General features: G+C 43.0%; 1 protein-coding gene across 2 annotated transcripts in view; it reads left to right on the top strand.

Moving 5' to 3' along the window:
• Positions 1–24,690, top strand: part of TSTD2 (thiosulfate sulfurtransferase like domain containing 2) — a 43,899-nt gene extending 19,209 nt beyond the window's left edge. For both annotated transcript variants that reach the window (XM_077475292.1, XM_077475291.1), the window contains 6 exons: positions 41–166; positions 3,927–4,032; positions 14,961–15,079; positions 15,716–15,874; positions 18,076–18,214; positions 24,239–24,690. In XM_077475292.1, the coding sequence (XP_077331418.1) occupies positions 41–166; positions 3,927–4,032; positions 14,961–15,079; positions 15,716–15,874; positions 18,076–18,214; positions 24,239–24,468 (879 nt within the window). In that variant the 3' untranslated portion in view covers positions 24,469–24,690. The remainder of the gene's footprint in view (positions 1–40; positions 167–3,926; positions 4,033–14,960; positions 15,080–15,715; positions 15,875–18,075; positions 18,215–24,238) is intronic.
• Positions 24,691–25,185: the final 495 nt, after the last annotated feature.

Genomic DNA, 25,185 nt, shown 5'->3' with positions numbered 1-25,185 from the left:
TGTTTGTTTTTTTTGTGCGTTTTTTTTTTCTGCTGTGTAGATTCGTATAGCTACAGAAGGAATAAATGGTACAGTAGGGGGAAGCAAAGTCTCCACCAAAATTTACATCAACACTATGCTTTCACATCCTCTGTTTAAGCACAGCATGTGCCTGGATGATTTCAAGGTAAGACACATTAACATAACATTTGACTTGAATTTTTGCTTGCATGGTTGAAATTTAGGACGGCCATACATGGTGCAAATTTTCCCCATCTACACAGACAGTGCTAACAGGGGAATCCCTCCTGCCAAGCTATTATCTGCTCCTGGGGGGTGGTGAAGCTGTCCCCGCAGGGAGAAAACCATGATTATTGTTAGTGGCTATAGCAGCCGCTAGCAATAATTGTAAGAGAATCCAGCAGGTTGATTGTACCCAAGTTGAGCGATTGATCAACTCGGTACATTCAGTCTGCCCGTTAACGGTTCAAATCTCTGCCGGTTCCTGCTGAACCGGCTCAGATTCAAACCCTGTAATGCCCTGGCTGAGCGATTGATCAACTTAGTACATTCAGTCTGCCCATTAACGGTTCAAATCTCTGCCGGTTCCTGCTGAAACGGCTGAGTTTCAAACCTTGTATGGCCAGCCTTACACATTTGGGCAATCCATCACCCACATCCGTCTTGAGGGTTGTTCAGTGGTCAGTCAGAGACAATGCAAATAATGTCATGAGTACCTCATATACATGCACATCCCATCAAGAACTGATTTCTTTTTATATGCAATTGAGAGACAAACCAGTCTGGTTGGTTTTGGTATGATTGATTCCATGATTCAAGAGTCTTTCCCCTAGAGTAACAGATACAGTGAGATAAAAAAAGTATTTGATCCCCTGCTGATTTTGTACATTTGCCCACTGACGAAGAAATGATCAGTCTATAATTTTAATGGTAGGTTTATTTTAACAATGAGAGACAGAATAACAACAAAAAAATCCAGAAAAACGCATTTAAAAAAAGTTATGAATTGATTTGCATTTTAATAATTGAAATAAGTATTTGACCCCTTAGCAAAACATGACTTGGTACTTGGTGGCAAATCCCTTTTTGGCAATCACAGAGGTCAGACGTTCCTTGTAGTTGGCCACCAGGTTTGCACACATCTCGGGGTGGGTTTTGTCCCACTCCTCTTTGCAGATCCTCTCCAAGTCATTAAGGTTTTGAGGCTGACGTTTGGTAACTTGAACCTTCAGCTCGTTCCACATATTTTCTATGGGATTAAGGTCTGAAAACTGGCTAGGCCACTCCAGGACCTTAATGTTCTTCTTCTTGAGCCACTCCTTTGTTGTCTTAGCTGTGTGTTTTGGATCATTGTCATGCTGGAATACCCATCCACTACCCTTTTTCAATGCCCTGGCTGAAGGAAAGAGGTTTGCATCCAAGATTTGATGGTACATGGCCCCATCCATCGTCCCTTTGATGCAGTGAAGTTGTCCTGTCCCCTTAGCAGAAAAACACCCCCAAAGTATAATGTTTCCACCTCCCGTGCTTGACAGTGAGGATGGTGTTCTTGGGGTAATGGGAAGCATTCCTCCCCTTCTAAACACGGCGAGTTAAGTTGATGCCAAAGAGCTTGATTTTGCTCTCATCTGACCACAACACTTTCACCCAGTTCTCTGAATCATTCAGATGTTCATTAGCAAACTTCAGACAGACCTGTACATGTGCTTTCTTGAACAGGGAGACCTTACAGGTACTACTAATTTTTTTCTTGGTGACTATGGTCCCAGCTGCCTTGAGATCATTCACAAGATTCTCCTGCGTAGTTCTTGGCTAATTTCTCACCGTTCACATGATCATTGAAACTCCACAAGGTGAGATCTTGCATGGAGCCCCAGACTGAGGGAGATTGACACGTAATTTGTGTTTCTTCCATTTGCGAATAATCGCACCAACTGTTGTCACCCTCTCATCAAGCTGCTTTGCGATAGTCTTGTAGTCCATTCCAGCCTTATTTAGGTCTACAATCTTGTCCTTGACATCCTTGGACAGCTCTTTGGTCTTGGCCATGATGGAGAGATTGGAATCTGATTGCTTCTGTGGACAGTTGTTTTTTATACAGGTAACAAGCTGAAATTAGGAGAACTCCCTTTAACAGAATAGGAGACACCTGGGAACCAGAAATGTTGCTGATTAATAGGGGATCAAATACTTATTTCACTCATTAAAATGCAAATCAATTTATAACTTTTTTGAAATGTGTTTTTCTGAATATTTTATTGTTTTTCTGTCTCTCGCTGTTAAAATTTACCATTAAAATCATGATCATTTCTTTGTCAGTGGGCAAACATACATGATCGGCAGGGGATCAAAAACTTTGTTCTCTCACTGTATATTCTAATTCAGTTCCTGCAACCCAAAGATGAGCTAAAGATAAGCGTTGGAGCAAACATGGTATTGTGCTACTGCAAACTGCAGGATGTAATTTATACAGTATACATTATATCAGCCATTCTTAACCAGGGTTCCTCCCAGAGGTTCAAAGTATAAACAGAAAAGTCAGCGCTACTACCCATTCATCACATAGGTAGCAGAGCTCCCAGGTACTCGATCCACAGTCGCTAACTGAGTAGAGTAATGTGGAAAAAATGATCCGCACTCCGGTTGTTGCTCTTAAAATTTCTTCATTTTATTGAATAGCCACAGTGAACAAACACAGATCAAGTCAGTTGACGTGGTTCAGCTTATAGCAGGGGTTCCCCAAGACATGAAAATAAGTTCAAGGAGTAAAAAGGTTGAGAAAGGGTGCATTAACCGCATGCCGACAAACTGCAGCAACATGGCTCGGCTGCGCGACTCGCCGTCATGTCATTTCGGTAACATAGACAGCCACTAGGGGGCACGTGCCCCCTGCTCGTCCACTGAGCCATTGCGAGTGCCTGGCGGTCGCGATCACCGCCAGGCTCCAGCGATCACTCGAGGCACATCGAGAACCAGGATCTGTGGGTGTACACACACAGTTTCCAGTTCTCTGAGGGGAGAACAGACAGATTGTCTGTTCATACAGAGTATGAACAGACAATCTGTCATCTCCCCTGCACAGTCCCCTCCCCCTTCAGTTAGAACACATACTAGGACACACTTAACCCCTTCACTGCCCCCTAGTGGTTAACTCCTTTACTGCCAGTGATATTTTTACAGTAATCAATGCAATTTAATTGAGCATTGATATCTGTAAAAATGCCAATGGTCCCAAAAATGTGTCAAAATTGTCCGATGTGTCCGCCATAATGTCGCCGTGCCGATAAAAAATTGCAGATTGCCGTCATTACTAATAAAATTTAAAAAAATGAATAATAAAAAAGCCCTAAAACTATCCCCTATTTTGTAGACGCTATAACTTTTGCGCAAACCAATCAATATACGCTTATTGCGATTTTTTTTTTTTAATTTTTTTTTTTTACCAAAAATATATAGAAGAATACGCATCGGCCTAAACTGAGGAAAAAATGCTTTTTTATAGATATTTGGGGATATTTATTATAGCAACAAGTAAAAAATATAGCATTTTTCAAAATTGTTGCTCTTATTTTGTTTATAGCGCAAAAAATAAAAACCGCAGAGGCGATCAAATACCACCAAAAGAAAGCGATATTTATGGGAAAAAAAAAGGCCGTCAATTTTGTTTGGGTGCAATGTCGCATGACCGCGCAATTGACAGTTTAAACGACGCAGTGTCGAATTGCAAAAAGTGCTCTGGTCAGGAAGGGGGTAAAATCTTCCGGGGCTGAAGTGGTTAAATAGTATTATACTGAGCAGGACAGGTTCCAAAAACAATGCAACCTGTAACAATAAAGTCCTAAATGCTGCTTGTGTTTGTTCACTCTAATTGTACAATTATACATGCGCATTCTGTGTTTATTTTTTTTAATCGTATGATTTTGAAGACAAGTGAAGGGGGTGCACATTGTTTTCCTGACCTTCGTGTAGGAGTTTTCCAAGAAATAGTGCCAATGGGTGTTGATCCACACAAAGTCTGCTATAAAGAAACAGGTATGTTTATAAACAGTTGACTGTTCTCTATTGTTTAGCATGGTCACCAACACCTGTATGGTAAACTCTATTAGACATAACGGGTACAACAGATTTTATATTTTACTACAGAAATGTTTGACCTGCTTAGAAAATGTAATGCTAAAAGAAAAAAAATTTCCCATTATGGGCCCATTTTCATATATGCATTGCAGTAATGTGCAGCAATGCTCTATTCGCTTGTGTATTATTTTTAGTGGCATTCCAACATACTTGGCTTAATGCACCTATGTTGTAGTCCACTGCAATGCCCTGTACACATGGTTGGACATTCCGACGACAAAATCCGTCAAATTTTTTTAGACTGATTTTGGCTCAAACTTGTCTTGCATACACATGGTCGCACAAAGTTGTCGGAAAATCCGATCGTTCAGAACGAGGTGACATACAACACGTACGACGGGACTATAAAGAGGCTAGTAGCCAATAGCTTTAGTTTCGTAATTTATTCTGAGCATGTGCGTCACTTTGTGCGTCGGAATTGTCTAAACATGATCGGAATTTAAACGATCAGATTCTGTTGTCAGAAAATTTTAGAACAAGATCTCAAACTTTGTGTGTTGGAAATTCCGTCCAATGGAGCCCAAACACCATTGGAATTTCCGACAACACAGTCCGATCGTACATTTTCCGTCAGAAAGTCTAACCATGTGTACAGGGCAGAACACATTGGGGTTTATTTACTAAAGCTGGAGAATGCAAAATCAGACTCGCTTCTGAATAGAAACCAATCAGCTTCTAACCTCAGCTTGTTCAATTGAGCTTTGGCAATAAAACCTGGAAGCTGATTGATTTTATATGCAGAAGTGAGCCTGATTGTGCACTCTCTAGCCTAAGTAAATAACCCTCAATGTTAATCATTGTGGTACACTGCCTTACAAAAATAATAAAAAAATATTCTATTACAACAGAGAGCGAATGCTCCAATTTGAAAATAAAACCTAAATTTACTTGTAAGCGCAACAGCATTTTGAAGCTGCACATGGACGCCGTTCTGATGGTTAAAGGTCAAAAGAGGTCCCTGCATAGCTCCAAAATTCTGATGTTATGCTATACAGGTAAATCTTGGCTGTGCTTTCATTTTACATTGAAATGCAGACTCTCTATCAGTGTTGTCTGAATCTGCAGCACTGTCATAAAGTGAGTAAATGCATCATAATGGATTGCTAAGATGTGAATAATCTATTTCTATTAAAAAATAAAACCTTTTTAACTAATTTCACCTTCTGGAGAACTGCCGTTCCACTGTTGTCCCTTTTCTCTCTGAGCTAAAGTCAACAAGTCATTGCATGCAAAATAGCCCTAATTCTCAGCTGAAGTTTTGAGATTATTCTAACTCTTGGTTTATATTAAGAAAAGGATTGGTTTGAAAAAACAAAAAACCTTATACTCACCTAGGTGAATGCAGCATCAATCCAATGCTGTGTCTGTCCCCCTGCAGCCTCTGCACTGAGAACTGGAGAACTGAGCAATCAAGCCCCCCCGGATCGCTCAGTTCTCCCTTCCACTCTGAGCAGAGAGCTGTGACTGTCAGTCACCAACTCACTGCTCTGCCCCTCCAGCTGCAGGTCCAGGCATCTGGGTGCATCCTGACTGTAAAGTCGAGATATTTCCCCAGCCTGGACTGGATGATTGACATCCGCCGACAACAGGTCACAGGTCAATAGCTTTAAATAAACTTAACATTCTGCACTTAGTGCATGAAGTCACATTATTGAAGCAGTTTGCACAATATCATGATATACATTGTGTGTGTGTATATAGATAAATAGATAAATCACAAGTATACTATAAATAACTTGTGAATCATTCACCTAATACCATGTAAAACAGATGAATATTGTGAATGAATTATAATGTAAATTGAATAATAATTGTTCTAATTCCACTGCAATCCAAACATCCCAAAATAATTCTTAACAATTGAAAGTTTATCATGCTATTTGAATCAATCCACCTTCAATTCCAAGAAGTTCAAAACTCCTCCATGATGCCACTTGCTACCACTGCGCACTACCGTTAGAAACGTAGGCCTCAAGACCATAAAGGGTCAAACAGCACTTATAGATGAACTTTTTGACAGAGGACAAAGACCGGCCGGTCAGCTGGCCATGCATCAGTTAAGGTGCCTCATAATCCTAAAGATTCATACCATGCAAATGAGAAAGCACTCTATATAGTGCAGTTTAAAACAAAAGCTTCAAATTTTCTTTAAAAAACAAGAGAAAAGCTTACAAACTTAAAGAGGTTGTAAAGGTAAATGTTTTTTCACCTTAATGCATTCTATGCATTAAGGTGAAAAAACATCTCACACTGCCGACACCCCCAGTCCCCCCATTTTACTTACCTGACCCCTCGAAAATCCCGCGCTCGCCCCCGCCGTCCTCTTCGCCACTCAGCCTAGCCGCTGATTGGCTGGAGTGGATGGATTGAAAGCAGCGCAGCCATTGGCTCGTGCTGCTGTTAATCACATCCAGTGACGTAGCGTGCCGGGGGCAGGGCCGTGTGATACAGCGAGCGGCTATAGCCGCCGGCTGTATCACGGGAGCGTGCCCGCAGGTGCTTCTCACCATGCAAGGGAGCTCGCAGGAATGTGAGAAGTACCTGCAGAAGGAAGCTGAGACAGCCGCCAAAGGACCCCAGAAGAGCAGGTTTCGGGCCACTCTGTGCAAAACAAGCTGCACAGTGGAGGCAAGTATAACATGTTTGTTATTTTAAAAAAATAAAAAATTTTACTTTACAATCCCTTTAAGTATACTAACCTGTAAGCATGTAAAATCATCTCCTCACCATCTCCTGTAGGACATAATGACATCAGCACACTATGCTCCATCCTATGCTTTTCATCCTAAGACCGCTTTCACACTGGAGGCATTTTTCAGGCGCTACAGTGCTAAAAATAGCACCTGAAAAAAGCCTCAACTGCAAGCCCAGTGTGAAAGCACTCGGCCAGGGCGTTACCAAAAAGTCCTACCAGCAGCTTCTTTTGCAGCAGTGTAGGAGCGGTGAATACACCGCTCCTCCACCACTCCTGCCCATTTAGAACAATGGGGCAGCACCGCCATAACGCCCCGCTAGCGGCTGAATAGCGCCGCTAAAACGCCTGGGGCGGCTCAGTGTGAAAGGGGTCTAAATTATGTCATCAGGGGCAAATGATGACTAAATTTATGACAAAACACATAGGGTGGAGCATAGCACTGATGTAATTTTGTCCTGTGGGAGGTGGCGGGACGGTAAGAGAAGTAACTTCCAAGATTGTTCAGTAGATATCAGCTATCCATTGTGTAATCGTGGATACCATTAATTTTGAACAGATAGTTCTGTATTGAAATCGCTTAATAATCACGTAATATTTAGCCAAAATAGCTAAATATTCAGTCAAAACTGAAAAACAAACCTTGAGATCCATACAGGGAATAGTCTTCTCAGTAGATCAATTTTCTATCTAGGCATTGCTGTAGTGCACCAATCCACCCTTTTTGTTTCAAAATGTTATATACGTACTAACCCAGAGGGCAGAAATGTTACACTCCGTGCTTTTATCTGAGATTGCAATGTGGTGCTTGTGGGTCACTATTTACCACCTCCAGCACCTACTCAGTTACTCTATACAATTATGCAATTAATCATGTAATAGGACACTGACAATGTACTATTTATAGGTGATTTTAATATAGTCCCTTGCTCGGATCGGATAGACTCCATGCCACCACACATTCCTCTGCTGATTTATCCCACTAGGCCAAAACGTTTACTCTTACTGATTTCTGTTGTCATCTACACACTACTAGCAAGGAATTCACTTGTCATTCGGCCTCACATTTTGACCTGGCATATGCCTACCCTGCCTTTCTACGTTTTTTGCATGAGGCTTGTATCCTTCCCCGGGGTGTGCCTGACCATGTCACACTCTGTGTAAAACTGTTCCTTTTGTCCCCTCCTGGAGTTTGGCTGTGACGTCTGTCTAGGTTCTGAGCAATGGACACAAGGTTGCAGGTGCCCAGTCCTTATAAAACTATTGGGTACTCAATGGAAACTATGCATCTCTGCTAGTTCTATGGGATGCCTTTAAAGCCTCATACAGATGATTGGATTGTTGGCCAACAGAGTGTCATACTTTTGTCCAAAGGGTGTGTGCCAGGAACTTGTCTTGCATACTAACGACACACAATTGTTGGCCAACAAGCACGAACTTAGTGACGCACTACATAGAATTTCAGTTCTTGAGCACCACCCTTTGGGCATCTTCTGCTCGTGTTTCGTGAGCATTGACTCCGAGCATGCGTGTTTGTACTTTGGACTTTTGTGTGATGGACTTGTGTACACACAATACGGAAATCTTGTCAACAGACCTTTATCCGGTGAAAATTTACTAGCCTGCCATCCATCATTTGTTGGCGGAAAATTGGACAACAATTGTCTGAGGGAGCGTAGTAATGATTGGATTTTAGGCAAACAGTCAGTCATCACAAAATTCCCGCCCGAAAATTTGATCGTGTCTACAAGGCTTTAGGCTTCGGTGAAAAGGGAATATACTTCCCGGAACTCCAAAAACAAGTGGCTCACTCATTTGTCTCCCTGGAGGATTGAACTAGGAAGCGGCTTATGGAAGCAGCTTATGTTGCCGACCACTTTCCAGAATGTTATCTGGCTTGGTGCCACTTTCTTTGTGACCTCTCTGTTGCTCGGGTAGAACAGACCAAGAAACCCCTTATGGCCTTCGCACAGAGTTTTTGAGTATGGAAACAAGCATGGCAGATTTTTAGTCTGGTTGGCAAAAGGGCAGTCCCCTACTACTCATATTGGCAGCATTAGGGTAGCGGGGGATTGTTTACTCTTTTCCACAGGCCTTATTAATGCCCAGTTTTATGACTGCTTTCAGGACCTATACTCCTTCCAGATACAGACCTTGCTGCCTTTCTTGAACTATTCCCTTTCCCACACCAGGTGCTGTAGATCAGGAGCTCCTGGAGGCCGACATCTCCCTTTTTAAGGTGGTCCAGTAAGCAATAGGTTGTCTCCAGAATGGGAAAACCCCTGGTGCAGATGGATTCCCAATGGAGTTTTATATGCAATTTGTTGAACTGTTGGCTCCTAAGCTTACCACTCTTTGCGGAGCTCTCCTCCCAGGTTTCACTCCCTGTGTCTTTGGAGAAAGCTACCATAGTGTTGGTTTCCAAACTCAGCAAGGACCCGCAGGAATGTGCCTCCTACAGGCCAATTTCCCTATTGAATGTCATTGAGAAAGATTTTCACGAATCTTAGCTAGTTGCCTTTCTACAGTAATAGAGAACTTGATTCATGTGGATCAAATGGGCTTCATGCCAGAGAAAATAAAACCAATATCAACATACAACGCCTTTTCCTTAATAAAACCCTTGCGCATGATATTCCTGGTACTAGGGTAATTTCCTCACTAGACGCCAAAAAGGTGTTTGACTCAGTTGAGTGGCACTATCTCTGGGAAGTCCTCTGCTGCTTTGGGTTTGGAAATAAATTCTTTAGTTGGATACAGATGCTTTACAGAGCTCCCAGGACCTGGGTCCATACCAACGACTGAATCTCCAAACTCTTTGACTTGCATCGAGGAGCACGTCAGGGTTGGGCGTTTGTCACCTGGTTTATTTGTGTTAGCATTAGAACCCCTGGCTATCCTAGTTCGGGAATCCTCAGTAGTGAAGGGATTGAGGGCAGCTACATTGGAGGAAAAGATATCTCTATATGCAGATGACGTCCTGTTATATCTTAATGATGCAGGCCCGTTGCTCTTAGCGGCAATGCAGCCATTTGATACCTATATAGGCTTTTCCGTTGTTCCTTTTAACTGGTCTAAGTCTCTCCTCTTTTTCCTGGATGATGATGCGGCGAGCCTCTCCCTGCTATGCTGGGTGGGTGAATTTCGGGACCTGGAGGTACAGGTGACCAGGGATGTTTATCAATTCTTTGACCTTAACCTACTTCCTCTCTTGTCCCTATTGCGGGAATGGTGTCAGGTCTGGTCGAGTCTTCCTTTTGAACCTTATAGCCCGAATCAACTTGTTAAAAATGATGGTCCTCCCTAACTTTAACAATGTTTTTTGGAACTCTCCAGTGTGGATCTCTAGCTCCTTTTTTCGGGATATAGAGCGCTGTGTAGGCCCCTCTTATTTGAAATGGTGTTTTCCCTCATCTGGCGAAATCCACACTACATCTTCCTTCTAGTCTAGGGTGGTTGGCCCTTCCAAATGTTCAGGTGTATTATTCGGCGGCGATGCTGGTGACGGTTTACTGGTGGTTTGGGGGCTTTAGTTACAGTGCTGCTGTCTGTTTGGCAGTTGCCTTTTTGGGCTCCTTAGCTTATCTTCATATTATAGCATATCGGAGCCAACCCAGGCCATGGGTCTAGATGATGGTTCGGTGCCGATTCGTGAAGCTTGGCCATATTTTCCTGGCCCAATCTCTAAATTCTACTTTCCTTCATTTCCTTCACTTTCCTTAATTTCCTTACTTTCCTTCGGCTACTTTCCTTCATTTTTGATCTATTTCTGACACTTAATTGTGTGCAAGATATGATGTTAAGACTTTGGTGATATCATGCCTTCTGGGGCCTTGCTCCCCTTCCCTCTGCTTTTTCATCGGTTCCGTTTGCCAGATAAGATGTTATTTCGGTACTTTGAGCTGCGGCAGGCAGCCAGGACACAATAACCACAACCTCCCATCCTTCAGGCTGATCCCTTTCGAAGAGCTGCTGGCTCAGGGAGACCTTAAAAAAACCCTGAATCCTCCCTGTATGGTGCACTGCTGTGTGGCAACTCCCCTAAGATAGAGCTTTTGTTGGAAATTTGGGAGCATACTCCCTGTCTGGAAAGAGAGGGCTAGAAGGACTGTCTGGAGCAGGGCCACAGACAGCAAGCTGATCATCTCCTCGAGAGACAAACTTATAAAGGTCAAGTTTCTGCACCACGTCTATTATACCCCCTTGAAGTCTTCTTGGATATAATCTGGGGAGTGACGTTCCTACTGTCGGATACACTCAGGATCCTTTTTTGCATATGTTTTGGACTTAATCACTTTAATACAGGGCACTTATACCCTCTTCCTGCCCAGACCAATTTTCAGCTTTCAGTGCTCTCGAAATTTGAATGCCATTTAGTCATGCAACACTGTACCCAAACAACATTTTTATAATTTTTTTCACACAAATAGAGCTTCCTTTTGGTGGTATTTAATCACTACTGGGTTCTTTATTTTAGCGATATAAGTGGAAAAAGCAAAAAGGAATGTCAGGACAGTACAAATACCACCCAAATGTACTTTATTTTTTATTTTTTTTAAAGTGGACATTCCAAGGTATTTAGTAATAGGCATGGCAAGTTTTACTCAGGGCTGCAGATAGGTATTTGGATACTCTAATGGGCTGGAGACAGGTACTCTGGGCTGGAGACATGTACTGGGGTACTCTGATGAGCTGGAGACATGTACTGGGGTACTCTGATGGGCTGCAGTTAGGTACTTGGTTGGGAAATCTGGGTTGGAGATAGGTACTTGGGTACTCTGATGGCCTGCGGATAGGTACTCAGGTACTCTCGTGGGCTGCTGGTAGGCACTCGGGTACTCTAGTAGGCTGCAGATAGGTCCTTGGGTACTCTAGTGGGCTGCAGATGGGTACTCGGGTAACTCTAGTGGGCTGCAGATAGGTACTCAGGTAACTCTAGTGGGCTGCAGATAGGTACTCTGGTAACTCTAGTGGGCTGCAGATAGGCACTCCGGTAACTCTAGTTGGCTGCAGATGGGTACTCTAGTTGGCTGCAGATGGGTACTCTAGTTGGCTGCAGATGGGTACTCTAGTGGGCTGCAGATAGGTACTCTAGTGGGCTGCAGAGAGGTACTCGGGTACTCTAGTGGGCTGCAGATAGGTACTCGGGTACTCTAGTGGGCTGCAGATAGGTACTCGGGTACTCTAATGGGCTGCAGATAGGTACTCGGGTACTCTAGTGGGCTGCAGATAGGTACTCGGGTACTCTAGTGGGCTGCAGATAGGTACTCGGGTACTCTAGTGGGCTGCAGATAGGTACTCGGGTACTCTAATGGGCTGCAGATAGGTACTCGGGTACTCTAGTGGGCTGCAGATAGGTACTCGGGTACTCTAATGGGCTGCAGATAGGTACTCGGGTACTCTAATGGGCTGCAGATAGGTACTCGGGTACTCTAATGGGCTGCAGATAGGTACTCGGGTACTCTAATGGGCTGCAGATAGGTACTCGGGTATTTTAATGGGCTGCAGATAGGTACTCGGGTATTTTAATGGGCTGCAGATAGGTACTCGGGTACTCTAATGGGTTGCAGATAGGTACTCGGGTACTCTAATGGGCTGCAGATAGGTACTCGGGTACTCTAATGGGCTGCAGATAGGTACTCGGGTACTCTAATGGGCTGCAGATAGGTACTCGGGTACTCTAATGGGCTGCAGATAGGTACTCGGCTACTCTAGTGGGCTGCAGATAGGTACTCGGCTACTCTAGTGGGCTGCAGATAGGTACTCGGCTACTCTAGTGGGCTGCAGATAGGTACTCTGGTACTCTAGTGGGCTGCAGATAGGTACTCTGGTACTCCAGTGGACTGCAGATAGGTACTCTGGTACTCCAGTGGACTGCAGATAGGTACTCGGGTACTCTAGTGGACTGCAGATAGGTACTCGGGTACTCTAATGGGCTGCAGATAGGTACTCGGGTACTCTAATGGGCTGCAGATAGGTACTCGGGTACTCTAATGGGCTGCAGATAGGTACTCTGGTACTCCAGTGGACTGCAGATAGGTACTCTGGTACTCCAGTGGACTGCAGATAGGTACTCTGGTACTCCAGTGGACTGCAGATAGGTACTCTGGTACTCCAGTGGACTGCAGATAGGTACTCTGGTACTCCAGTGGACTGCAGATAGGTACTCTGGTACTCCAGTGGACTGCAGATAGGTACTCTGGTACTCCAGTGGACTGCAGATAGGTACTCTGGTACTCCAGTGGACTGCAGATAGGTACTCTGGTACTCCAGTGGACTGCAGATAGGTACTCTGGTACTCCAGTGGACTGCAGATAGGTACTCTGGTACTCCAGTGGACTGCAGATAGGTACTCTGGTACTCCAGTGGACTGCAGATAGGTACTCTGGTACTCCAGTGGACTGCAGATAGGTACTCTGGTACTCCAGTGGACTGCAGATAGGTACTCTGGTACTCCAGTGGACTGCAGATAGGTACTCTGGTACTCCAGTGGACTGCAGATAGGTACTCTGGTACTCCAGTGGACTGCAGATAGGTACTCTGGTACTCCAGTGGACTGCAGATAGGTACTCTGGTACTCCAGTGGACTGCAGATAGGTACTCTGGTACTCCAGTGGACTGCAGATAGGTACTCTGGTACTCCAGTGGACTGCAGATAGGTACTCTGGTACTCCAGTGGACTGCAGATAGGTACTCTGGTACTCCAGTGGACTGCAGATAGGTACTCTGGTACTCCAGTGGACTGCAGATAGGTACTCTGGTACTCCAGTGGACTGCAGATAGGTACTCTGGTACTCTAGTGGACTGCAGATAGGTACTCGGGTACTCTGGGCTGGGGACAGGTACTCATGTACTCTGAGGGGCTGCAGATAGGTACTCTAGGCAGGAGACAGGCACTCAGGAATTCTGATGACTGCAGATAGGTACTCTGGGCTGGGGGCAGGTACTCGGGTACTCTGATGGGCTAATGACAGGTACTTGGGTACTCAGATGGGCTGGTGACGGGTCCTCTTTATCACTGGGGACAATCGGTGTGTATTGGTGTGTACCGTAGGCGGTAACTAGCTGTTACAGCAATCTTCTCCTCAGACACAATTGGTGTGTGAGGAGGAGAACTCGGTAACAGTAGGTTACCGCAGCTAGTTTACATTCTGTGACCGGCTTTGATTGGACACAGCCGGTCACATGGTAAAGAGTCAATTTTGTTGACTCTACCATGATCGGGAATGGGCTGTGTCAGAGTGACATGCCTCATCCCTGATCGCCGCTCTGCGTGCACCTGGGGGCGTGCACGAGGACCATGCTTGTGACCAGCTGTGATTGGACATAGCCGGTCATGTGGTAAAGAGACATTTTTATTGTCTCTTTACACTGATCGGGGATGTACTGTGTCCCGAGGAACATGCATTATCCCCAATTGCCACACTGTGTGCTGAAAACAGGCGGACGTCATACGATGCTTGCCCGGAGGGACCAGAGTGTTCCTGCCAGCGTCATTTTACTGTGGCCTGGTATGGAAGTGGTTAAGCGCACTCCTTATTGGTCAGAGGTTTTTGAGTTGATTGATCTTCGCTTACAACTATCATTACCCTTCTCACCAGATTAAGCCTTGCTAGGACTTCATGATGAGGCACAACGGTCGCATCACTTTAAATTGTTAATTTCTTACCTTATGTATTATGCTAAAAAGGAGATTCTGCTGAAGTGGACTTCGGCAGAGTCTCCTATGGTGGCATCCTGGGAGGCCATGATAGATGCCTCGCTTCCTATGTATAAACTTACCTACATGAACAGAGGATGTCCATGGAAATATGACAAAAAGGGGCTTCCCTGGACATCCAACTAGTGGGGTTACTGTTTGTGGAACACTGTGTAATGCTCCTTTCTGTACTTTGGGCTCTAAGCTATTAGATAATACCAGTGGTGGTATTTTGGGGGGGGGGGGGGGCGGCACACAATTCACCCACAGCCATACCCCACCGTTGGTCATTTGGGTTCGCCACCCCCCCCATTTCAGTGGGGTCATCAGCACAGACTTTGTTGTTGGAAGTATTAAGTAGTTAGAAATCAATGGTGTAACCGTGTGCTGCTAGAGACCCTTTTAATAGCATGGCATTGTATTTTGTTTGTACAGCTATACATCTCTCTCCGGAGGAGTTTCATAAAAGAGTGGAACAATTTTTATCTGCATCTCTTTATGAACACAAGGACACAATTTTGCTGGATTGCCGGAATTTTTATGAAAGCAAAATTGTAAGTATTAAAATGTATCCACTGAATATTAAAAAAATATTTTTGTGAAAGCTGGTGAATATAAAAAAATATAATTTTTTTTTTTTGTAAGTTAGTCCCTCCTTTATAGTGGAAAGGATGTGTGCGTGTTGCTTTGATGTCGTAAACTGACAAAGGTAGCTCCTCCTTACCTTTTGTCAAACAGGGAATGTCTGCAGTAGAGCAGTACAAACTTTTTTTAAATTAATTAATAAATTTTTTTGAGTTAGCAACTCGCAAAGTAAATGAAATGAATAGCAGCCTTGGAGCTTGCACCATTGCAAAACAAGTTAGCAATAATGGCTGCTATATTTCTATTCTGACAGGTTCCTTTTAACCTCCTAAATTTTTTATTTTTTTAATACGGATATTCAGCATTACGTTTAGACACTGCTAAATTCATCTTCTGAATCCAAAATTTAGGTCTCACTAAGATTGTGTGTGTGTGTGTGTGTGTGTGTGTATGTATGTATGTGTGTGTGTGTGTATGTGTATATATATATATATATATATATATATATATATATATATATATATATACTGATTGCCAACATGAACATTATTTCATTTTATTGTAGCCTGTATTATTATTCTAATTTGCTCTGTGTGTTTATATAGGGGCAGTTTCAGAATTGCCTGGCTCCAGACATCAGGAAATTTAGCTACTTTCCCGACTATGTTGATCAAAATCTGGACTTATTTAAGGATAAGACGGTGTTAATGTACTGTACAGGAGGAATTCGCTGTGAACGTGGTTCAGCTTACCTCAGATCAAAGGTGAGAAAATGTATTGTAAGATAAAATATCCCCACCCCTTCCTTTTTTTTCCCTTCCTTTTCTTTCCCTTCCTTTTCTTTCTTACCCCTCCCTTTCCTCCATCTATTGGTTATTTCTGTGTTTTTCAAACTTTTTTTTAGTCAAGGCATCCTTTAAAATTATGCACAGTCTCAAGGCACCACATTCTAAAATTTAAAAAACTATTCTAATAATTTTACATAATGCGGCAGCATTGGCACGTGAAGAACACCCAATATTAGAGGTGATTTATTCTTCTAGAGCAAAGATACTTTTCCACATTACTACCGAATAGTATTCCAGTTTTTCTTCTCTCCCTCAGTTTCTCTCCATCACTCAGCTAATGTGACCCCAGTGTTGATTGAGAGTGGCAGCGGAGGGTCAACCAATAATGCTGTGCAGACGATCAACGGCCTTATTATCAACACTGATGACTTTACTGGTTATTAGAACGTCTGTGGCTGGAAGGTTGAAATGGTGCACACTAAAAATCCATGGCTTTATATAAGTAATACCGTAGGCAGGTTTGATCCTCCTGCAGACTTGTATACATTTTTTGGCAATTTTTAGGCATTATTATTTGATACTACAAAATGTTAGCTATGCTTTGATTATATACTGCCCTATCATTGCCCTTGGTGGGATAGTTCACATTTTGTACAACTGTTTTTTGTGACTTTTTTGTCTGTTTGTCTACAAATTGTAACCAACTACCTGGTTGTACTATTTTCTATGATTCTGCTGCCATTCCTCTTGTATAATGTTGCAAATGTTTCAATAAATTCTATCTGATAAAAAAATACAATAATATATACAGTATGTAGCTGTGTGTGTATATGTATGTGTGTGTATATATATATATATATATATATATATATATGTATGTATGTGTGTGTGTGTGTGTGTATATATATATATATATATATATATATATATATATATATATATATATATATATATATTAGAATTGTATTCAAATTAAATATGCTCATTCAGCAGATCCTGTTCTTAATCTAGGAGTTGGCTAATTAAAACTAGAAGTTTTCCATATAGCTGACACTGTGTGGAACATTTATGTACAATTCCAGAATTTCCATATAAAGTAAAACACAGTGGTTTCTTAGTACCCTGAGAACGTTCTTGCAGGCTGTCTGAAAAGTGCTCCTTAGACAGTGGACTATTTACTATATCATCCTTCTGTGAGCATCATTAGATATACATTTATCAGTTGTTTAAAAGCCTTGTTTTTAGATAAAAATAGGTTAAGGGGGCACCTACATTTTCATCTTTACCTATATTGGCTCTTTTTTGTTTTTGCTTTGCTCTGAACCTTTCTGATTCACTGCTAGTCTGTTACAAATGGATGAGTGTGTCTGATTGACATACGTAGACTGTTAAGGATATCTTTGATTCCACTCAAATAATGTAATTTATCGTGAATACCATTCATAAATGGTGATATCAATCAGAAATACTCCTTTCCTCCTTTATGACCGCCTAACACATATGTGTGGCAGTAAAAGGGTTGGCTTTAATGCCCACACACTGCATATAGGTGCTGCTGGCCGTCAATGTTTCTGTGCCCAGAGCGCGTACACTGCCGGCTTACAGCACAGAGACCGAGCTGTGAAAGATTGCTCTTGGCAGGACCAGCTCCCAATCACTTGATCATTTGACCACTGTGACAGCCAATCACAGTGGTTAGGTGATTGGCCGATTTTTCCCATCCTTGATGTTCAGAACCTTTCAAAGGGATGCTGGGGCAGGTGGGAAGCTGTTATTATGAAATTGTCAGTAGTATTTATAAACATCGATTTTTCAGTGATTTGTATAAAAACAAAACAAAAAAAACAAAAAAACGAAGTACTTTCCATAATACTTATTACATTTTCACTAACATTACCATTTTTAGGACAAGCTTTCGGGTGTCCTCTTTTTTTTCTCAGTCCAAATAGTACCCATTTGGACTAAGGAGAAGGGAACGCTGCAAAAGCTTGACCTGAAACTTTAAATGTTAGTGAAAATTAAATAAGTATTATGGACAGTACTTAGTTTATATACTTCAAAATCAATATTTGTTGTTTTTGTTGTATCTGCACTAATTTGACTACAGTCACCTCATGTAGTGATTTGTAAGAAGCGTATATAGTATTTTAGTTTCTTCTTCCTTATCCCTTCTGTAGGCTGTTTGCAAAGAAGTCTACCAGCTGAAGGGGGGCATCCATAAATATCTGGAACAGTTCCCAGATGGCTTTTTCAGGGGAAAGTTGTTTGTTTTTGATGGGCGATATACCATTTCTTCTAACAATGACATCATATCAAGTAAGTACTGTTGCATATACTTACATATTAAGTTAGGTTGTAAAAGACACACGCCCATCTAGTTCTACCAATAGAAAATGAATCAATTTGAAAACCTCCATATACAGAATCCTGTACCCACAGTTGATACAGAGGAAGGCAAACATAAAATCCTATATAAAGCAAGGTCCAATTTGCTTAGGCAGGGAAGAAAATATATTTGTTCCTGATTCCCCAGAGGGCTCAGATCATCAGATATTTCCTGGGTCAACAACCCCTGTTGTTATTACCTAAAACTATGAATTTCCAGTATTTTGTGCATTTAGGAATTGTGATTGTTAAATCAGTGACGGGGGCATGGCTTGGAGAGCAATGGAGTAGGACACATGTAGTGAGAGCTCCGCTTGCCCACACTACTGAATTCAATATCCTACTAGATTCCCCAGCATCTACACACCAGCAAACCTGCCCTGCTCCCAGCGCAGCCCTCGGAGCCTTTCAGCTTGTCAAAGCGCCACTCGAGACCGCCACCGCAGCTCCTCTTCCCCATCCTGCACTAACTAGAGGGATAGACTGGGGATTCGGCCTGACTCCTGGAGCGGTGGCCATCTTGCTCCACCCGACGGCCACTCCTACAGTTTTGCCTGCCCTTAAATACGCTATATGCTATACCCTGCAAAGCTTCGTGTGGAGTGCGACGGCCTAACCCACTTCTTTGAGGACCCCGAACTGGCATCCACTTGGATCGATCAGAGGAATTGTGGGGCCTGAATGTGCCATGCTGCCTACAAGCTGTGAGTACTCCTTGCCATCAGGGCAATAAGTAAGCGCATCCATCCTAACAGTCCTCAAGTCTCAGCGTGCTATACATGCCACCATTAATGGATCCCCTATCCTGATACTAGCTTGCTATGTTCGTCCCCCGTCCCCCCATACAATTCATTTGTAATTAGGGAGGGTCTTGCTTTATGACACAATATCCCTCTGTACCAGCGTTTTGGATGGGGGACTTCAATATGACCCTCATTCCCGCTGTGGACAGAATGGGTGCACCGGACCCTCCCCTTGACCCACCGGCCCACACCATACTATACCGCATACTGACTGATTTTTCTATTGTCGACACTTGGCGCCCGCACGCTAAAGTTTCCTTGTGCTTCTCAGTTGGTTGCAACATGATGTTGCGCATCAATTTCATCTTAATTTCAAAGTCCTTGACACCTAAACTAGGAGATGTGGGCTTTGCTCCGAGAGTACTTTCGGATCACGCCCCCTACTGGGTCAAACTCCAGCTCCTGAGAGCCTCCCCTTCTCCATTTTGGCGGTTAAAGCCATTTTGGCTGACGGCTCTGCAGGACCAGGATGACATCCCCGCAGAACTACAATACTATTTCACAGCCAACAGGGACTATATATGCATATGACATGTTGTGGGAAATGTTTAAACTCCATGTCCGTTCTCTCCTTTCCATGCGTATCAATAGAGTTAAAAGGACATTGAAACTTATTGTCCAACAGGCTACAGAACATCTACAGGTTTTGGAGGAGGCATTCCATCGGGACCCCTCGCCCCAGCACGGCCAACAATCTTAAGATTTAGACGCGACAGGTCTCCCAATTACACATCGAAAAAGCTAAGCAATGCATCTTCTTCTGTAGACAAAGGGTGTTTGGGTATGGAGAACGATCGGGCAAACTACTTGCGTATCTTACCCATCTGGATGCGCGTCCCCCTGTGGTGGTATCGTTGATGGATCCGCAGGGGAATGATATTGCTGATCCGCTACAAGTGGCGGAGGAATTTGGGAAATTCTGCTGTGCACTCTACACTTCCCGAGTCACCCACACTCTCCAAGACGCTAGGGACTACCTAGCAGGAGTTCAATCCTCTAGACTGACCAATGACCATCTTAAACTTTTGGAAGCCCCTATTACTATGGAGGATATTTCTAAGGCTATCTCCTGCTTGGCTGCATCTAAGGGCCCAGGATCGGACAGCTTACCACTCAAATTCGATGCCACCTACTCTGAAATTCAAATCCCTAAACTCTACGATCTGTACAAATCCATATTTGATACAGGTATTTTACCCCCCCCCCCCCATGAGAGAGGCCCAAATTGTAGTAATCCCTAAGACTGGTAAGGACCCTAAATACCCCGAATCGTATAGACCTATTTCCCTGCTACAAGTTGACATTAAGATACTGGCTAAGATTTTAGCCTCCCGTCTTAATCGGGTTATTCTGTCACTGGTCCACCCTGACCAGACAGGCTTTATGCCAGGGAAAAATACTGCGATGAACATTCGCCGCCTATTGATGAATATTCAGGGGTCCCATGATAAAAATAAAATCGGTTCGAGGGTCATGGTGGCTTTGGATGCCGCCAAGGCCTTTGATTCTGTGGAGTGGAACTACCTGTGGGAGTGCCTCTCGGGATTTGGATTTGGCGCCAACTTTATTTGCTGGGTTCAGCTCCTATATTAATTCCCAAAGGCCAAGGTGTTTGTAAATGGCTGGCTTTCTGACCAATTCCCCCTAGAGAGAGGGACCCGACAAGGCTGTCTTCTTTCCCCCGTGCGCCTTTGGCCATCACGATTCATGCAGACACTAGTTTCCGCGGCCTTAAGATTGGGAACCTGCAAGAAAAGATTGGGATGTATGCCAATGATACGCTCCTATACTTGGCGGACTTGGGTCCCTCTTGGGCTGCAGCCCTCTACTCCATAGAACGTATCGGTAGCCGCTCGGGTTTGAGCATTAACTGGTCTAAATCCCAGATCCTTACGATTGACCACTTCCCTTCCTTGTCCATGTCCCCTCCTCTGACCCTCTTGAGGGTCACCTTGATCAAGTACCTTGGTGCACAGGTCACCAGATCGCTCGCAGACTACACACTCCTTAACATTGAACCCCTGTATGCCCTGATCAAGACCAAGACACAGAATTGGGCCAGACTATCCCTGGGTGTTATGGGACGCATCAGTTTAGTCAAAATGATACTCCTCCCAAAGATACTTTATCTAGTGTGGCATGCCCCCCTATATATACCACAAACATTTTTCAAAACCATCAAATCTATTCTTAATTCGTTTATATGGGGGCACAGTAGACATTAATTATCTTGGAAAATCCTGCAGAACCCGGTGACGCTAGGAGGAGCCGCTCTTCCAGACTTTCAGGAAGTGCCTTGCCTCCCGAATATCCCATTTTTATCATTTTGACAAAAGTGAGCTACCACGATACCAGTTGCTACTCTGTGGGCACCCTGATGACCTAGCCCACACCCCGCTTCAGTCAGTACTCAGGGCCCCTTTGATGGGACGTTCCCTCCCACCACAAAACAGACATGCTGATACACCACTGGAGGGTATGGCGGGCGGCACTGCAAAAACTCGGGACCCCGTGGGTCCATTCTCACACACCTCTCTGGTTCAACATGCATCTACCTGAACTGTTGTCCATCCTAGACGCTGCACTGTGGATACATCATGCAATCTTGTATATACACCAGGTCATGACCACTACGGAATTTAAAACATTTCAAATGCTAAAGGACGAATTTTCCCTCCCCAACCGTCTTCTTTTTAGATACCTACAACTCCGCCACGCTATACAAACCGAATTTACTGGCTCCAGCCTGTCCCTGGTAGTCCCCTCTATAGTAGTCACAGGCAGCCAAACTAATCTCCGCTCCCTACTCCGCCATCCGTCTCCCCAGTGCCATGGCCTTGGCCTATGCTGCCAAGACCAGGTAGAAGGTGGACATTGGGCTGATTGGGGATGGGGATTGGGATGAGATTTTGGAGGACATGAAAAATGTATCCCCCAAACTATCAGGCCGCCTCACGCAAATGTATATTATACATAGACCGTATTTAACCCCCCAGAAGAGAGCACGTTTTAAACCTATGTCCAATCCAGGATGCCGCCAATGCGACCATACCCCAGGCTCCTTATACCACCTTACATGGGCCTGCCCACCTATCCAAGTGTACTGGATGCAGGTGATACACTTCATGCATGACCAGATGGGCTCTCCTGCTACCCTAGACCTAAAAATGTGCCTACTCAGTCTGTTGCCTAGCTTAGATGCCGACAAACCCTTCCTTACCTTTTTACATGAGACCCTATTCCGAGGAAAGCGGTGGCCCGATGCAGGCCAAAATCTGTTACTTTCACTGTTGACATTTAAAATATATTTATTGATGATTACAGCGTCACATTCAACTGTGCCTTTTATACCTGCCCAAAGTTCAGCTTTAAGTCACAAAAGGCAAATTGCGTTGATGACAAAGTCTTGGATTGAGTGTGGCTTTTAAAGCTTTTAAGGCACAGAAACATATAGTCCTGCTGTAGACAGACTGCAATTATTACTGCATAGCTATATAGCAGTAATCCGTTTATAATGGGTAATCCATACATATACCTTTATCGGCGCCAGAATCGAACACTGTGTACAAAACAGATGTGTCTGCCACTCTCATGAGTTGAGTGAACCTTACAAATAAGAGGGAGGTGGGGTCATTTTAGAAAAGCCCAATGCATACAGGATACAGTCATCTAAAAAAAGATAACTTCTCCATACCCACAAAAATCATTTTAAACCAACACATTTGTGTATGTGTTTCCTTAGTATTTTTTTCTGATCTGGGGAAATTCTTTCTGGTAAATTAATTATTGGGGGTGATTTACTAAAACTGGTGCACACAGAATCTGGTGCAGATGTGCATAATAACCAATCAGCTTCTAGGTTTTAGGCCTCATGTGCACTGGATGTTTTTACAGCTGTTTCTAGGGACGTCTGATATATATATATATTTTTTCCCCTACCTCTAAATTACCCTGCATGTTAGCAGGGTAGTTTATGTTAATACACACATAGGCTTTTAGCAGCGTTTAGTGGCAGGAGCTTTTAGAGGCAGGAAGAAAAAAAACACTGCCAGTCATCCAGGAGCAGCAGAGTTTGGGCAGAAAAAATGCTTGACGCTACTAGAAGCTGCTAAATGCGCCTAAAATTTATGAGCATTAATTAATTTCAATGGTCAGAATTAATTATTCTGGCCAATGAAATGAAATAACACCAAAGAGCTTGATGCCTGTAAAAGTTTTAGACACTTTAACAAGCATCAGGCGTTTTTTCTGAAAAAAACGCTGGCTTTTAGGTGCGTTAAATAAATGTCCTGTCTGCATGAAGCCTAATTGTCAAGGCCTAATTGAACAAGCTGAAGTTAGAAGATGATTGGTGAAGATGCACAGCTGCACCAGATTTTGTATGCACCAGGTTTGGTTAAATGTTTTTATTATGAGAAAATCAGAACATGGGGGTACAAAATAAAAGAGGGAGAAGGGAAAATCAGGTAACAATCATTATTGTATGAGAAGTACCACAAATACCACAATTAAGAATTAACTAAATTGGTTGAACATTATATAAATGAGGCATCAAATAATAAAAGCAAAACACTGGAGGGGTTCTGTGAGTCCTCCATCCAAGGGGAAAGGATCACAGAAAAGGGGGGGGGGAGAGTAAAGGAAATCAAGAAAAGCAGAAAAGAATAGGCTGATAAATTTGGTAGACATGAAGTGGCCCAAAAAGATTGCAAAACTACTACAGATCTCCTGTAGACGGGTTGGTCGTTGAAGAGACTTAAAAGAGGAGACAGAAGGGGGGGGGGTGTCATTAAAAGAGCAGGAAGTGGGAGAGGAGGCAGGAAAATCCAATTCTCTGTTCCCCACATCCAAGCCAACCACCTTCCCAGGACAAAGTAGAAAATATTCTATGAAACTCTTCTGAGGTATAATATAGTGAAGCCATATATGCCTCAACTTGAAAATCGAATAATCAACCCTTGGTTGCAGGAAAGAAATTTGCTCCATCTATAGCCGGCTTTAGTCCGTCATGAAAGTAGTGGATTGTGAGCTTTTGTAACCAATGCATTTATACATATTACAGCATATTATGTCTTTAAAAACAATTATTTTTAGTTTGGTACTTGTATGTACTATTTGATAATGAATTTCTCACCCCTGTTTTTCTAACTAGGTTGCCATTACTGTGGTACAGCCTGGGACAAATACAGGTTATGCTCTACTTATCGCTGCTGCCAACTGGTGCTGACCTGCACAAAGTGCCAGGGGCAAGGGCTCACTGCCTGCTGTCATACATGCCAGGAGAAAGAACTTCGCAATCAGTGTGACAGAGTCCAGCAACATTTTAAAGAAGAATGTGAATGTACACAGAAAAGGCCTAAGATTCCAAAAGAAACTCTTTAAACTGAACTGCCTTTTATCAATATGCCTAATCCAGGGGTTTTAATAAAGAACAAATACTTTAGTGATGGAATTGCACAACCTTTATATGCAGCTTTATGATCATATTAGTGATATCATTCCTAAACATATATGATCAAGAGGAGATGTAATTCTATATTCTACATGACGACCCAGTTGTTCTGCATTTGGAAGAATAAACACAAGTGCTTTTACAAGAGTGCAGATTTTGCACAGTTTTATGAGTATTTTACTTAGGCGAATGGAATCATATTTAATACAGATGAATTTTAGTAAGCCATAAATTGATGAGTAGGTGTTTTGTACGTTTATTAGAAGGCTTTATTTTAAACCTAGGCATATTTTGCTTTTGCAATACTTTTTGTATATACAGTTTACTTTCTATGCTGAAAACAGGGGTTACTGCATGTACTACAGTGCCTTGCGAAAGTATTCGGCCCCCTTGAACTTTTCAACCTTTTGCCACATTTCAGGCTTCAAACGTAAAGATATAAAATTTTAATTTTTTGTGAAGAATCAGCAACAAGTGGGACACAATTGTGAAGTGGAACGAAATCTATTGGATAATTTTAACTTTTTTAGCAAATAAAAAACTGAAAAGTGGTGCGTGCAAAATTATTCGGCCCCTTTACTTTCAGTGCAGCAAACTCACTGCAAAAGTTCAGCGAGGATCTCTGAATGATCCAATGTTGTCCTAAA

The sequence above is a fragment of the Lithobates pipiens genome, unplaced genomic scaffold, assembly GCF_037356315.1.
Source record: "Lithobates pipiens isolate NorthernLeopardFrog02 unplaced genomic scaffold, aLitPip1_a1.2 Scaffold_13, whole genome shotgun sequence".
Lineage (NCBI taxonomy): Eukaryota > Metazoa > Chordata > Amphibia > Anura > Ranidae > Lithobates > Lithobates pipiens.
This window is presented reverse-complemented; position numbering and strand designations above follow the sequence as displayed.